Source organism: Eublepharis macularius, chromosome 5, assembly GCF_028583425.1.
Source record: "Eublepharis macularius isolate TG4126 chromosome 5, MPM_Emac_v1.0, whole genome shotgun sequence".
NCBI classification, from domain to species: Eukaryota; Metazoa; Chordata; class Lepidosauria; order Squamata; family Eublepharidae; genus Eublepharis; species Eublepharis macularius.
This window is the reverse complement of record NC_072794.1, coordinates 23863845-23880142: the sequence shown is the minus strand read 5'-3', so window position 1 is coordinate 23880142 and position 16298 is coordinate 23863845. Positions and strand designations below refer to the sequence as shown.

Here is a 16298-nt window from a genome sequence, read left to right as displayed (position 1 = left end):
AGAAAATGACTCATCCCGTTTATAGTGACTTAATAGGTGAGTGAAGCTTTTCATGGCACAGAGCTAAATCACCATACCAGGAAAACAGCATCCCATAAAGCCTCTATTAATGAAGCAGGACATCTTTTTCTCCAGGTTGTTGGCAACCCTAGCTATAGCAGTACCATGAAGACAAAGCTCCTAGACACTCCCGGGGGGTCTAATATCACCTGGTCATATGTTACTTTAAAGGAGTTTTCAAGCATACTATGTGTACCTTTAAGCCAGTTTATGAGCAATTACCCGTGAGCAAATAAAGTTGACTCTGGATCCCACAACTACAATGTTTTATTGGATGGAGTGCTAGACTCAAACCAGGGAGTCCAGTTCGGCTCTACTCACTAGGTGACCTTGGGCCAGCCACTCTTTCCCTCAGCCTAAACTACCTTGCAGGCCCTGTGTGGCGCCTGGAGTTCTTCAGGGAGAGGGATAAAAATGTAATAAGACAGGCAGAGAAAACACCAACAGGGTTATATTTATATTTTGTAAGTCACCTTGGGCAGTGTAGAAAAAGTTGAATATAAACATTTTCAATCTGGTGTAATATGTTTTACTTTAACGAAGCAATGACATAAAATAGCTTAGCGCATGGGTTTCACCATCATTCTTCCTTCTTCAGATGTCTGGTCGTATGATTCGTTCTCCACAAGGTGGCACTGCAGGCCGTCCTCACAAGCTCACGGAGAGTTGAACATTTCTAAGAATGATACCAAAGATAAGCTGAGGAACATTCTTCCAAGAACATTTTAGAGGCTATTCACAAGGGGACCCCTGCTGGATCGCACGGCTCCATTTCAAACAATGACTAGCTAGATTCTGGAAAGCCCACAGCCAGGTAACGGAAGCAGCAGGGGCTAAAATGAGAAACCTTTACGTCTGACTAGTGCTATCTGCTGTTTTAAGCCAACAGAGCTATAAGTCAAGGCATTCCTCGGTTTGTGAAGGTTTTCAAGGCTCTGGGCGTTCACCTAGGCTGGTCATGTCTTAGAAGACTTCCAAGTCGGACTGTGACTTTGCCTGAACAATAATAGTGTCTGTTGGCTATGGTGACAAAATGGAACCTTCTCATTTTGAGGCAGTAAACCGCTGGATACCAATTCTAGAAGCTAATAAAAGGTCTTGCTCACTGGGCCCTGTTTGTGTCCCTCCGGTCAGCTGCTGCATGAAACAGGATTCTGGACAGGCCGGACATCTGGTCTGACCCAGAAGAGTCCTTACGCGCTTGTGGCTTGTAATGTCTGATTCCTACCCGTCACTGAACTGAGTGTTTCTCTGTCTTGCTACTGGTATTCAGCAACTTTGTCATCAAAGTTGAAGCTTCCTTTCACCCATTTTGGCTAATAAAAGCAATCTCCTCCGTTTGTGTTGAATCACCTTTTGAAGTCATTTAAACTTGGAGCCACATCTTTCAGAAGCAAATTCCTTAAGATGATTATTGTGTCGTGTGAAGAAGTTCTTTCTTTTTGACAGTCCTGAATCTGCTGTCTATCCATTTATTTGGGTGACCCCCTAATATCGTGAGTGAGAGGTTTTTTTAAAAAAAATCTTGATGTCCTCCATTAATCCTGTCCTCCCAAGTCCCAGAGGCCTTGATTTAGACACAGAATTGCCGTATATCATCTCCACATAATCAAAACCATACTGCAGCAGGAATAGCTATTCTGTGTCTCTTTTAAAGAGGGGAGACTCACTACGAAATGGTATGGGATTTGTTGCTGGGTGAGGGAACTATTAAAATGGTCACCACCATTGATAGGACTACATGAATACAGCTGTGCTCGTTAAATGGCCCGGGAGGGGCATTAATTCAGAGAATTTTTTTTATGGCTGGAAGCAATAATACTTGTTAATGCCCAGTAAGTACCTATGTTACTTGTGCAAACATATACCATAAGGCAATCACATTTTCAATGAAAATGCTATCCGGGTTGAGTGGCGAGGAGGAAACTGCATTTTCATTGCACATGAACAATGTATTGCAACTTGAGCATTGGGGGAGATGCGCTATCTCCCCTAACTGGAGTGAAGACATCTGGATCCCCTCTCATTAAAAGAGAACAATTGCTATTTATTTGCACAAAGAAATGCTGCCTAATTCAGTGCGCATGTGACTAAGACGGGCTGACCGGAGTGATCTGTAGCCTACCGTTCTGGTCACGGTGATTTCCTCTCTGTTCCTGCTCAAGGGTTGTGGTGTCACATGGAATGGAATGAGGTCTACACACCTAGTTTAGCGCGCCAAATGCTCCCAATTGCTCAAGCAAATCAATGGGATAAAATTTTGCTCTCTTAATGAAAAACGTTGCTCCAGGGCTCAGTTGAGGCATAGACTCTTCCTCTTCGCAGCAAAAAAAAGTTTGGAACACTTGAGTCGGACAAATGGAGATGGCTGCTGAACGTGACAGGAGCAAGCAATGCACAGTGAGGCAGAAAACGAGAGGTTTGGAATGGCCGTTGACCATGTTTCCTCACCTCATAAATTCTTCCACTGTAAATCAGAAAGATGACAATGGTCTCAAGGGTCATTGAGTTCAGCCCCCTACGGTGTCATGATTTCATGATTCACTAGACCTGGGATTTTTCAAGCTTTATGTGGGAAAAGTTTGCAAGGAGCTTGTAATGGAAAACAAACTTCCTTGAAATTCAGTAGACTCCGACTACTTGTTTTCCCTTGCAGTGGGCAGCCTTGGAACCACGCAGATAAGTTCTAGAGTGTACTTTGTTCCCAAAGGACAGCAAAGAAGTTCAACAGTCCTGGCCACCTCCCGATATGAACAGAGTGTGTACCGTAGAACATGTCCTAGAAACCCCTGCAATATACTGAAGCTCTAAAAAAACTGAAGAGGGGCTCCTTGGCAGAGAAGCTGAAAGGAATCTCAGCAGCACAGTCCCCCCCCCCTTCCACCAGTAAGGCCATAATCTCTTCCTCTTCCTGTTATGTCATTTTGAAGCCACTTCCTGTCACAGGGATGTAGCTCAGTGGGCTCCTTGCTGAAACCAAGGGGTTGTGAAAAGGTTCAAGGCTGCGGTACTATCACATCTTTTCCAAGGCCTCTGGCTGGGTATTAAAACGATATCCTGATGAATTAATAAATAGGGTTCTCAATTTCAAAAGGTGTAATGGATCTGGTGTAGCATAGCGGCTAAGAGATGAGTTGTGAATGGAAGCCGTTAGTTCAAATATCAACCTCAGCGTCCCCTCCTTTGCATACTGGGATACTTATATTGTCCAAGCTGCAATCCTGTTGTAAGGGTTACTCTGATAATGGAGACAAAATACTTTAAATACCAAAGGTGCAATATCAAAAAGAGTCCAGTAGCACCTTTAAGACTAACCAATTTTATTATAGCATAAGCTTTCGAGAATCAAGTTCTCTTCGTCAGATGCAGTTTTGATCAGGCATCTGACGAAGAGAACTTGATTCTCGAAAGCTTATGCTATAATAAAATTGGTTAGTCTTAAAGGTGCTACTGGACTCTTTTTGATTTTGCTACTACAGACTAACACGGCTAACTCCTCTGGAAAGGTGCAATATAAATGCTACGAATTATGATTTCTGTGCCAGATTTCTGTGTGGTAAATACTGAAATGGCAATGGTCAGGAACTTTTACGTTCAAATATTTTTGCACTTTCTGCATGGACCGCACATCTTAATCCTACACAGCGCATCTTAATCTTCCTATCCGTTGCTGTTGCCTTACCACACTCCACCACTAAGTCATTAAAAGAAGGATGAAGAAACACAGTTAAGTCTTGGGGTTCATCCGTTTGACACACAATAACATTCATGGCTGTCCATCTGTCTGGATGTTAAAGTTGTCAACCTTCAGGTGGTGGCTAGAGATCTCTTGGAATTACAACTGATCTCCAGGAAACAGATTAGTTGCAATGGAGAAAATCGCTACCTTGGAATGTGGATTTTGTGACAATATACCCTGTTGAGGTTCATCCTCTCCCCAAACCCTGCTCCACACACCCCCACCCCGCCAATCTCCAGGAATTTCCCAACCCGGAGTTGGCATGGCAACCATACATAGGGTTGCCAGCTGGAGATCTCCTGAAATTGCAGCTGATCTCCAGACAACAAAGATCAGTTCCCGTGGAGATAAATAAATAAATAACGTAAATGGGAGGGTGCACACAGGTTGTTGAGGTCCCTTCCCTCCCCAAATCTGGCCCTCCCCAAGCTCCACCTCTAAAATATTCGGAAATTTCCCAATCCAGAGTTGGCAACCCTAACAGGGAAAGGTTTTCAGCTCCTTCATAGAAATGTTATCTTTTAGCAGCAGCAACAACAACAAAAGGACACAAACTGAGAGTTTTGAAAAGTCTACTTCTTCTTCAGATTCCACAAAGAATTTTGGACACAAGAAGGCCAACAACAGCTCTGAAGACTGAAAATGATCTTCCTTACAAGGATATTGGGCGAGAGAATAAAAGATACTAAACTCCGGTTGGGCGGTAAGACTCTTGTTTATGTAAAATGGGAGATTCTTTTCATGGTACAGTTTCAAGCTTTCTGATTCTGCTCCCTCCTCCCCTGCCTAGGAGACAGTGTGCTCAGGATGACAGCCAAGGTATATAGCCGGCGCCATCCCATCACCTCCAGAACATGCTGAAGCAATGCTATAGCCACATGGTGTTGCTTGATCTCTGAAGTTGTATAAGTTCTACACTTTCCCATTGGCTCTGAATCAACACTGAGTGGGAATAGATGTACAGGCCAAAGAGCTGAGGTTGATAAAATTACACCCATCCCCAAACCTCAAGGTAGATGCCAGCCGTTTTTGGCATCTGGAATACTTTCAAACCTTGTTTCATTTCCCCCCCCCTCCCCAGCTTCTGCCCCAATTGCTAGGCCTCAAGGCAGCAAGGCCAGCAGATCTACCTGGAACAATCTGCTTCACTGGACCTCTGTTTATCATTTGCTGTGACTTTGAGCAGTGTTAGATACTCCTCCATTTAAAAATGTCACTGAAAGATCTCTCCCGAGCCAACCACCTTTCCCCACCAACTAGAGAACCACTCGCTCCGGCTCCCCACAGCTGCTCTGAGTGGTGGTGGTGGGAGGAGATTTTTTTAAAAAAAAACAGTGTTGCATGCAGTGTCATATCACTCCCAGTTTTAAAAAAAATCAAAATGGCTTTGGGTAGCTCTAGGAATCACCAGAATTTCTATGGTAAAACCATAGAGTTTCTGGAGATTCCTAGAGCTACCTACGTCACTTCTTTTTTTTACTGGAAATGACATAACACTGCAGCCAGTGTCATACACACACCCTCTCCCAGGTATCCCTGCCCACAGCCCTCCTGCTGGTTGCCGAGCACTGCCTGGCAATCCTGCCACCAATACACATACCTTACAGAGTTAGAGTTTGGTGCCACTTTACCTGAGGCTGACATTCAAATATTTTATAAGTAATGTGTGCAATTTCCATTAATTTTACACTCTGTGCTTATTTAAAGGATAATAATCATATTGCTCTCTTGCAGCTGCCACAAATTATATTTAGGAAGCATACTGAAAAGAAAACCAGTGAACAACATAGGTTGGATCCGGCCAGCTTTTGAATCCAATCTCATCTAATTCTTCTCCTTACTACTTCCCCACCCCACATTGTTCTTGTTCATGCAGGTCCCAAGCTCCCCAGAATTGCCTTTTGGGGTGGTCAAAGGTTCCATTTTTCACTCCTGGAAAAGCTGGTTTGATCCAACCCATAGATCTCTTACCTCTAGATGGCTTAGCCACATTTTGTTCAAATCAACTGGAATGAGAGGGGTACTGAGAGTACGGTTGCGAGGAAAGAGTTGTTTCTTACACTGTTGGGTTTTGTGGCCTGGAATAGCCTATTCACATTTCTCTTCCCATTGAAACCCAGAAATCTCCAATTGTGCCTTCAAAAAATTAGCTTAAATGATGGGGCAGGAGACTGATGGTGGAATCAGGTCTACAAAGGAGTGGTGTTTATTTTATGTATTAAAAGATTTGTGTCCTGCCTCACCTTGATTTTTAGGAGCTTCCTTGAGACACAGAAGTTCTCAGACCTTAATGTTTGAGGCACCCTGTTCTACTTCTTGGAGTGCCTGGAGATTCCAACCCTACCTACAATTGCATCATGTCATTCAATCCCAGTTCTCACCAACTGAAAACAAACCCACTTGTGAATTTGGACCAGAATGGAAGAGTTGGGCAGGTTCAATTGGTCTGGAGAAGATAGGTCATGGTTGTTCCAGCATTTCCATCAGTTTTCCATGCTTAACATTCCCGTGCCAAGGCTTGGATATTGAGAACCGTTTACAGGAAATGGCACTCCAGCAGCCACAGGAAGGCCAGAAAAATTTGGCATCAAAAGACAATCTTGCCTGTTATTTGATTTGTGGGTTGGCTGCTCTCTCATGGTGCAGCTGATCTTTGGGATTCATACGGGCAAGGGGTTAAAGAAGGCACACACAACCCCAAGTCAGTGAAGAAAACCAAGGCTTGGTTCAGATATCATGCCAAAGCATGTCTTTAACTATGCATAAAGTTACCATCCAAACCATTGATTTAAGCTCCAAATGTACAACAGGCACACCATGGTCTAGAGCTGCTTGTCTGCTTTCCTTTTCCATTCTCTCAGCTCTGTTAGTTCATGGTTTGGAATGGGTGCTGCGGATTTGTTCCACTCTCGATGACGCTTTCCCCAATGTTTGGTTTTCTGATCCTCTTGTATCAGGGGAAGGCTCCTTGTGTTAGAGGGGGAGGGGGAAACCTGGCTAGCAGAACAGACCCTGCATATTCTCTTCTCCATGCTGTAGGAGCATCTGAAGGTCCAGTACTGGCTGTAGTTTAGGGGTTCCCTTGGATCCAGGCCTACAGCTGGATAAGCAGGTAGCAAAGCAAACAACAGTGGCAACTCCCGTGTGAAACTGCTGATCAAGAAGGAAACCCTCACGGGAGAAAAGAAAATAATGCAACTCTTGGTTCAGTTTAAAGCACAAATGCTAATAGTCACTTCTGTTGTTTCATGTATAACCAATAGGATGACCAAATTATATCAAGAGAACTCAATATCGTAAGTATTCATATGACATTCATATAAACATTCATATAAGCAAGCAAGGAAACAGAAGTCTGGGAGAGTCACAAAAGGAGAAGACCACTCTCCCAGACTTTTGTTTCCCTGCTTGCTTATATGAATGTTTATATGAATGTCATATGAATACTTAACAATATTGAGTTCTCTTGATATAATTTGGTCATCCTATTGGTTATACATGAAACAATAGAAGTGACTATTAGCATTTGTGCTTTAAACTGAACCAAGAGTTGTATTATTTTCTTTTCTCCCGTGAGGGTTTCCTTCTTTATCAGCAGGATAGGCAGGTAGCAGCTGTGGCCAGGTGTGCTTTTCACCAGCTTTGACTGATTCGGCCTTTCCTGAGCAGAAAAGATCTGGCCACTGTGACGCATGCTCTGGTTATACCGAGATTACATTACTGCAGTGCGTTCTTTGTGGGGCTGCCCTTGAGAAGTGTTCAGAAACTACAATTGGTGCTATAGCCAGGAAGTTGACTGGAGTGGGTTGTAGGGACCATATCATTTTAGTCTCAGTCCATCTATACTGGGTCCCAGTTTGAAAGCTGGCACAATGTTATGTGTCATTTGGTTAGTCCCAGTTAATGCTACTAGGTGGATTGTGTTGATTGTTATTGATGTGCCGTTTATAGCATATTCTACCCTCTCTTTCCTGTCAGTGTACCAGGAATACCAATCCTCCTAACTTTAAACTGGGGGGAGGGTGATGGATGCCAGGAAGAGGTGGAGTTGCCTTCTCTTTCCCCACTCTCAGTCTCGCACTCCACCAGGCTTCTAATGACATCACTTCCGGGTCAAACCAGATGCAATCGACTCACAACAGGACCAATTCTTTTGGAATCAGCACTGCTGTGCCCCCGTCACTTCTGGTTTGAACCAGAAGTGACATCATTAGAAGCGTGCATGCGCCATTTTGCCATGTGGTTTGGTCTGCCTCACCACACACACCCCACACACAGCCAGCCGGGTGAGTGGCGGAGAAGGTGGCAGTGAAGGGCTGGCGATCCTATTCTCTAGACAGGAGGAACCTTTTACTAAACTCTGCATTTGTCTAAAACTGCTGATTTCCATGCCTGGTCTTCTGGATACAAGCAGGAAATGTATTCCTCAAGAGCAGCCCTGAAGGTGAACTCTGGGCAGATATTTCAAGAGGAAAGCCAGGGGAATTGAAGGATCTTGAGCAAACGCAGGACCCTCAATGACTGCTGCATTGCACAGCATACCTTTAGAAACAAGGCGGGACCCCAGACATCCAGTGTGCTTTCTGTTCATTTTTATTTTGTTGAATAAAAAAAATCGAAAACCCACAAAGCTTGCATGTATATCTTATATATATAAATATATACAGTATATATAAAACAAATGATTCTGGACAACATTATGGCATGAAAGAAAAATTAGCAAGAAAGTTAAGTGGAACCACAAATGGAATATAGGGTCAGGCTGCAGTCCTAGGCACACTTTCTTGGAAGTAAGTCCCACTGAGCACAATGAAACTAACTTCTGAGAGAACGTGCTTAGGATTGCACTGCTTGACCATTCAATGGGACATGTAATCTTTGGATCTCAATACACAGAGGTCCAAGAGTATTTTCTTTTTAAATAATAAGTGTGTGCGATGAAGACCCAATTTTGATCAGGACCACGGTGCAGGGAACGGGGGTGGGGGGGTTAATCGTTTTCCCTCAACACCATTTTCACGCTTTGAAATGGGCCTGTAGAATTAGGCTGAATCCGCAATTTCTGAATCGCGCTAGAAAGACGCTACACTTTCAGGTGTTTAGCGAACATTTAGCGCAACGCTGGGACGCTCACCGGGTGTGTGGATTCAGCCTTAGTGTTTTTTATTTCGGGGGAAAAGAGGCAAGCAACCAACAGAATACTTGCACATTTGTCCCAATAGAAGCTCTGTGGATTTGCCAAAATGATGTGAGAGGAAAGATCCCCCCCCCCCAGTTTGAGACAGCCTCCATCCAAATCAGAATCTCAGATGGCTGCTATTTCCAAAGAAAAACTGCTTCAGCATGCCAGACATGACCACATGCCGTGTGACTAAAGCTGGATTTGGCCTCCACTCTTTGTGCTGAAAACTTATTTCCACTGTCAATACCTGCAAATCTGGGCTTCACCCGTCTTTGGCTTTTCCAAGATGCTGTAAAAATATACAGAACACTTAGTCGTACCATCCTTGCCAGCTCTCATCAAGTTGAAGAATTCTGTACAAACTGGAAACCTGTACATTCCTGCGTCAATAGAAGCTGCTATAAAATAAACAATCCCTTTTAGATTTAGTGTTCATGTCCTACAACCAGCACATCAGCAATTGTCTCATCTGAATAGGGTTTGGTAGACATCATAGAATCATAGGGTTGGGAGGTACCTCTAGGGTTATCTAGTCCAACCCCAGCATGTTAACCCATGGTTTTGTTCAGGAGTTCCTGATATTACTGAACCTGTGGGGGCTTCTGGAATTTTGAAAACAGGTAGTGAATGTGCCACCACAAAAGGGCTGCCATGAAGGGAGCATGGCCAACCACAAAATGGCTGCCATGGAGGGAGTATGGCCAACCACAAAATGGCTACCATGGGAACTAAGGCTAATCACAGAACACTGGGAGATTCCAAGCTAAGCATCCTCTTAAGATGGAGGCCGCTATTCCCTAATGGGAGCTTCCTGCAAACCCAGAGGTAATGCACCTTGGGCTCTTCAGAAACACCTACCCTGATGAAGTAAAAGAAAGCCAGGATTGGCTCTTTGTTTCGAGGAAAAGATGCTTTGGGGAAGCACAAAGAGGATGTCAGGAAACACACTGGTGCATAGGGAGCACCAATTTGGGGATCACTGCTTTAGTTTAACTATGGTTAGTGTGATCATTCAAAATGTGAGTCATTCCACTATGGTTATCTACAGTACATCAAACCAGTATCTGAATGCATGATTTGAAGTGGGTTAATTAAACTATGGTATCACACGGCATACTAACGCAGACATCCTGGCATGGTCCCTGGCAACACACTTGCCATAATACAAGACAAGATGCCAACCAGGTCTGTGGGGAAGGCTGGGAAATGAGCAAAGCAAGGAAACCAGTGCCACAACAAAGCAAGGTTCGAACGGACTTCTGCAAGCCAAATCCTGGCTTCACAAACTAACCATAGCTAACATTAAACTATGTTTTGGTGTTATGTCTGACCAAAGCCTTTCCAAACCAAAATTTGGATTCAAATAGGTAACAAGAAGAAAAAAAATCTAGGCAACAAAGGATATAAAAACTTGGATGCTAATATTGAACCATTCCTGCTTTGGAGGATGAAGGAAGGCTTTGGAAATCCTTCTTAGAAGGCCTGAAAAGAAAAGGTCCATGGCAGACAGAGAAACTCAAGGTGCAGGAGGGAGGAAGAGAAGTTCAAGAGCAGAATTGGTGTGGTTTGATCTGCAGTCATTTCCAGGATGAAAAAGTGTCTTGGTATCCTTCACTGAAGACAGCTGGTTCGGCTGCCCTTTGTGGTGATATTTTGTGGGGGGTGGGAGAGTTACGCTGGAAGCCATTTTCTCTTCAGTTTGGATCCTGTTTTTATTTCCAATGCTGGGGGTGGGGAGGGTTGTTTGTTTGGTTCTGACTCGTGTTCTGGATATGAATCCAATACGAAAACAAGATGGCCGCCTCTGGGGTGTCGCTTCTCGCCGCTGTCTCTAATTCACTGTTGGCACCTGGTTCCTTTGTAAACTGTATTCCTTTGCCTTCAGTCTCAGATTGGCAATGCTGTTGGCCATATTCATGCCCTGGGCAGGGCTGGCATTGGTGCAGGAGGCCGAATAGGATGCCATAGCACTGCTGGAAGACAAGAAGAAGAAGGGAGGGAGGGAAAGAAAAGTGAAACAAAACCATTTGGTTCAGGGGCAGCCTGGCCGTATAACTTACTGGGAACGTTCCTGGTGGGCCACAGTCGCGTGAGGCGCTGGTGGTGGCTAGGAACAAGCAAAGCCAAGCTCCCCGAAGCATTTCTTTACATCTTTATTCCCCACTTTTCTACCCAATGAAGACCCAAAGAAGATTACAACAGCCCCCCCCCCATTTTATCCTCGTCACAACAACCCAGTGAGACTGGGGAGGCTGAGACTGACTGGTCCAAGGTCATCTAGTAAGCTTCCCTGGTGAGTGAGGATTTGAACCTCCCAGATCCTAGTCTGACACTTTAACCACTACACCCTTCTGGCTATCTACCAGTATAGCATATCAGGGGCTGCTTGGCTCAGACACTTCAGCGGCAAAGTTGGTCAGAGTTAACTTCCCAGTTGCCTCTTCTTGCACCACTGCTAGTTGCTGTTACAGGAAGAGGCAATGAGTGAACTTTGCTACGTGTCACTCTGCTGGCTGACTCTGAGACAATTAGCTCCTGAAGTGTTCGCTCACAATGCTGCAGGCACTGCTGAGCTTGGCTTGCTCCTGAGCCATTTTAACTTCTTGGTCCATTCTTGCTTTGGTTGTATTGTAGTTATAGAAGGGGGGAAACCCAGCCTGGCCTACCTTTTAACAGTAGCTTGATCTTTAGAAATTGGTGTGGAATTCACAAATGAATGGCATGCATACTTTACTCAGCAGTGTTGGAAGCGTTCCTCCATCCTAAAGAGACTTCCTTCAACTTAAGGGGTTCTTCCACCAGAAGAATTGAAAAGAGTCCAGTAGCACCTTTAAGACTAACCAACTTTACTGTAGCATAAGCTTTCGAGAATCACAGTTCTCTTCATCAGCTTTCAAGAATCACAGTTCTCTTCATCAGATGCATGTGATGAAGAGAACTGTGATTCTCGAAAGCTTATGCTACAGTAAAGTTGGTTAGTCTTAAAGGTGCTACTGGACTCTTTTCGATTTTGCTACTACAGACTAACACGGCTAACTCCTCTGGATTTATCCACCAGGAGAAGATGTCTGATCAGGTGGAACAGCCCCTTAAGTTGGGGAAAGGCTTCTAATGCTGGAAGAAAGCTTCCAGCATTGTTGACATGAGTGCTAGCATACAGGCCAATATCTGCAGATGACATTGTTGTTAAAAACAGAAGAGCAGGGGCTAGTAAAGAATAAGTTTGTCAGCCTAGTTGGAAAAATTTCCCCTAAAGTTTGCAAATCCCCAAGAGACAGAATGAGAGCTAAACTACAAGAGACAAATTATACAAGGACGCTCACGTGAAGGGAGTTGCAATGTTAGACAAGAAGCCAAGTTTTAAAAGACAGATCAGAAGGCTCTATCAATTTCCCATCTCTACAGAGCCAGCAAAGGTGACTGCTCAAAGGGTTTGTTTATTTCTTCTTTGTCTCCCAGAAGGGGAGGTGAAACTGATAGAGCCTTCCAGAGGTGAAGAGGAAATAAACCTTCTGAGCCACAATCTTCGCTGGCTCTGTAGAGAGAGGAAATTGACAGAGCCTTCCGATACGTCTTTTAAAACTCGGCTTCCCGGCTAACATTGCGGCTCCCTTCACATGAGCATCCTCGTGTAATTCATCTCTTGTAATTTAGCTCTGAGGCTTCTCTACATGTTCCTGGTGCTATTGCACACAACCTAACTTGTAGGGAAAGGCAGCTACATTTCCCCCTGGGATGGTCAAGCAGGGAAGATGTTAGTATACCAGAGGCACAGACCCCTCACTTGGAGCTGAGCCTGTGTCTTGCTAGCCCTGTTCTTGCAGGCTTTGGGTTGGAATCCAAGAGAGCCAAAGATCCTGCTTTCTCCTGCTTACTAAAAGCAGAGCTTGTCTTCATTCTGATTTTTTTTTTTACAATACCATGTTGGACTGCACTATTTTATGGATTTCCAAATGGCGCTGCTAGGGGGGGGGGGGGTGGCAGAAACAGGAAGACAGTCCTGAAACTGATTTTAAAAGTCTCTTCTCGAACAGGGCTTGTTTATGCATGGGGGGGAAATCCCCATTCACATTGGTTGTTGTGGATTTTCCAGGGTGGTACAGTATAGCCATGGTCTTGGCATTGTAGTTCCTGCCGTTTCGCCAGCAGCTGTGACTGGCATCTTCAGAGGTGTAGCACCAAAAGACAGAGATCTCTCAGAGCGGGACCACAAGTGACGCCTGACACAGGTTGGACACTTGCCAGCTTCCCTCAAGTTTTGATGGGAAATGTAGGCAGCTTGGCGGAATGTTGGACAAGTGACAGTTGAAAAGTCCATTGGACAGCAGTCAGAGAGTCAAGCTGCAAGACCAGGATGCCTACATTTCCCATCAAAACTTGAGGGAAGCTGACTAGTGTCCAACCTGTGTCAGGCGTCACTTGTGGTCCCGCTCTCAGTGTCACAGTGTGGAGAAGATGTTGGCAGGTAATTTATATCTACTCAGGAAGGTGGGTTTGGGCTGAGTCATCCTGTAAGAGTTTCCCAGGGTGTGGAATGCTAATGGAGGGAGGCTTCACTGTATCATGAGGAGGTTCTTTTGCCCATTCACATTCTCCTTCTATGCTGCTCCTGCCTATCCATTTCTGCTAGCTGAACTGGAACAAGAACTGCCCTGCACCTGCCTGTGTATTTTGCAGGTGATCAGCACTCTGAATCAGCCTGCCAGTGACTGGGCATCATGCTTTGGTTTCTGGGAAAAATCAGCATCTCAAGCAACTGAAAGGAGAGTTTACCCATATTGCATCAATGATAATACATTAAAGGCAAAACCAGCTATAATTCCATTTGAAAGTGGCCAGGTACAATGAAAACTGTTCTGAATGCAAATCTATTGGGCAAATCTGTTGGTTGGACCCAGACTAAATTTTCTGCTAATGGAAGGGGTGGGGTAATTTCCATCACTTCCTACTCCCAATTTCCCTCTAATGCTGTTCTTGAGGATCCTCTGTTCCCACAAGAGCAGCATTTTGATGAGATGAGTAAGGCTGATTTCCCACTCACGTTTTAAATCGCCATTAGTGAGCATTGGAGCATTAGTGAGAACGGAGGGGGGAGAAGGAAACTAAAGTGTACACACTGAGATGAATCGGGCTAAACTCGATTCTACAGCTGAGTCAAATAAAAATCATGGCATGTCCACAGCGAGAAGAATCGGGGATGCCCCAGGCTAAGTCCAGAGCTGTGTTACTTGACTAGCTTGGAAGTGCAAAACGCAGACAAACATGGGAAGCGAAACAAGTACTGGAAACGGGGCAAAGGCTGAGTGTGAAATTATCCTAAGTTGCAGCCTGAGTGAGTGGGTGGGGTGCAGCGGGAAAAAAATGCCTTGCGTGAGTGGAAAATATAGTCTGGCTCCAACCCTGGTTTGTTAAATAAGAAGTTGCTGTTAACAGGGCATACATATGCCTGCAAAGGAGCCGAGCTCTTGCAAGGAGTTTTGCTTTGGTTGGGTACCAGCATGCTCTGCTCTTGCAAGGCATTCTTTGATTATCCTATCTGCCCATAACCAGGTTTAGGAGTTTTTCACTGCTAAAAAGGGCAGAAGTGTCAAGGACGAAACCTGTCCATAATTGTATATAGGGCCTGACTTGAACATCAGGCCTCCTCATCCCAGACATGCGAGGGCAAGCCATGGCCAGCAGCCACTCTTCACATGGTCAGGGGAATGCTTACTGTCATTATCACTCTATCACATGCTCCAGTGTTGAATGAATCTCTTGGCATAAACATGATCCAAGGAGCCTCAATTCCAAATAATTCCTTCTAGAAGTAATCTCTCATTCCAAGAACATATATTTCCAACATTAATTTCCAAAAGTGGGTGGATGGATAGGTATGGATGCACACATATGGCGGTTATAGATGGCCTTCTCAAGAAACCTCTTGCTTGGACAAACCTCCAAGCTGATAAATAAATCACTATGGAGGCCCCAGAAACCTAATTAAAGGATTCCATGTTTGGGCCATTAGTCTATTGTGTGACATAGAAAGCGTGATTATAGGTGATTGTGAGCTCGTTCTGCTGGCTGGTGTGTGTGCAGGAATGAAAATAGCAAAAGCATACACTTGCTTTATATTTAGAAAAGAAATGAGAGTTCTTTATTGTAGGAACTCCATACTCTGATAGGAAAGGAGGAGAGACAGATCCTAACTACGTACCTAGTCTAAGGATGAACATGGATGGCAGGACAAGGCCTGCATCCATGCTGCCAAGATGGAGGGAGGAAAGGAGAGAGATGTCGCCTGGAACAATGCCAGGAAGAGAGAAGTGAGAGGGAAGAAATCAGGAGGAGGAAATCCTGAGAATAGCAATCTAATATCAAAGAACAGTTAGAGCAGCAAACAGTAAACACAGTGCCCTGACCTCTCTATCTTTCTAACTCTTTGGTTTGTCCCCCTCTGAAACTTGAGGAAAGGGACAACGTTGAATCCTCCTCTTCCAATATAAGCATCTTTAAGTTCCTCTGATTTAAGATCAACAAAGGACCCACTGCCATGACATTAGGGTTCCCCTGTCAAGCAATGGCATAGTCAAATGACATCGTAATGTGTAGCGATGATGTCACTCACCCCTTCTCAAGCTAGCTGCCAAATGCAATAGCGCCCTAATGTCATTTTTACTTTCATCTTCTGGCAGTTCTAATCTGCAGAGGACATGTTTTTCTAGGAATCGGTTCTCTTTCTCCAGCACCCTTGTATGGGTAAGGGCCTTGTCCTACCAGCTTGGCAGCCCCTCTGCTTTAGCATTAGCAAGAAAGAAGCAAGTGTAAAGTAAGGAGAAGAAAAGAAGGTATCAGGAACTCTTTGCAAGTGAAAGCAGCCAGGACATTAGACGACAATATAAAGGAGTCTAGCAGATTTTTAGCTCAACTGTATGCAGAGTTCCTCTAGTCCAAGCACACTGAAAGCAATCGAGTTAACACAGGATTGCACCATTAGGCTGCATTCACACGGTGCTGTGTTGTGCTACGGCAGTCATTTGGGTCTGGATTTTCCTGTGCGGACAATATACAGCTAGCTGAAACTATGTTCACTATGGTGTAAAGTAAAGCAATAGTCAACTGATTCCGCACACGTTGGATAATGCACTTTCAATGCACATTATCAATCTTTTGAGGTGGATTTTTTGTTCCGCACACAAAAAAATCCATTCCAAATGATCTGTAAAGAGGATTGAAAGTGCATTATCCAACGTGTGTGGAACCATTCACTGTGTGGATGCAGGTGCAGATGCTTGAGCTATCCTCCCTAATGCTTAGAAAGGCTTGTTGGCAAAG

General features: G+C 44.5%; 1 protein-coding gene across 3 annotated transcripts in view; it reads right to left on the bottom strand.

Moving 5' to 3' along the window:
- Positions 1 to 8369: 8369 nt before the first annotated feature.
- The window catches only part of PRRX1 (paired related homeobox 1), an 80102-nt gene continuing 72173 nt past the window's right edge, over positions 8370 to 16298 (bottom strand). For 2 of the 3 annotated variants that reach the window (XM_054981437.1, XM_054981438.1), the window contains one exon: positions 8370 to 10954. In XM_054981437.1, the coding sequence (XP_054837412.1) occupies positions 10813 to 10954 (142 nt within the window). In that variant the 3' untranslated portion in view covers positions 8370 to 10812. The remainder of the gene's footprint in view (positions 10955 to 16298) is intronic. The other variant, XM_054981439.1, reaches the window with a different exon arrangement.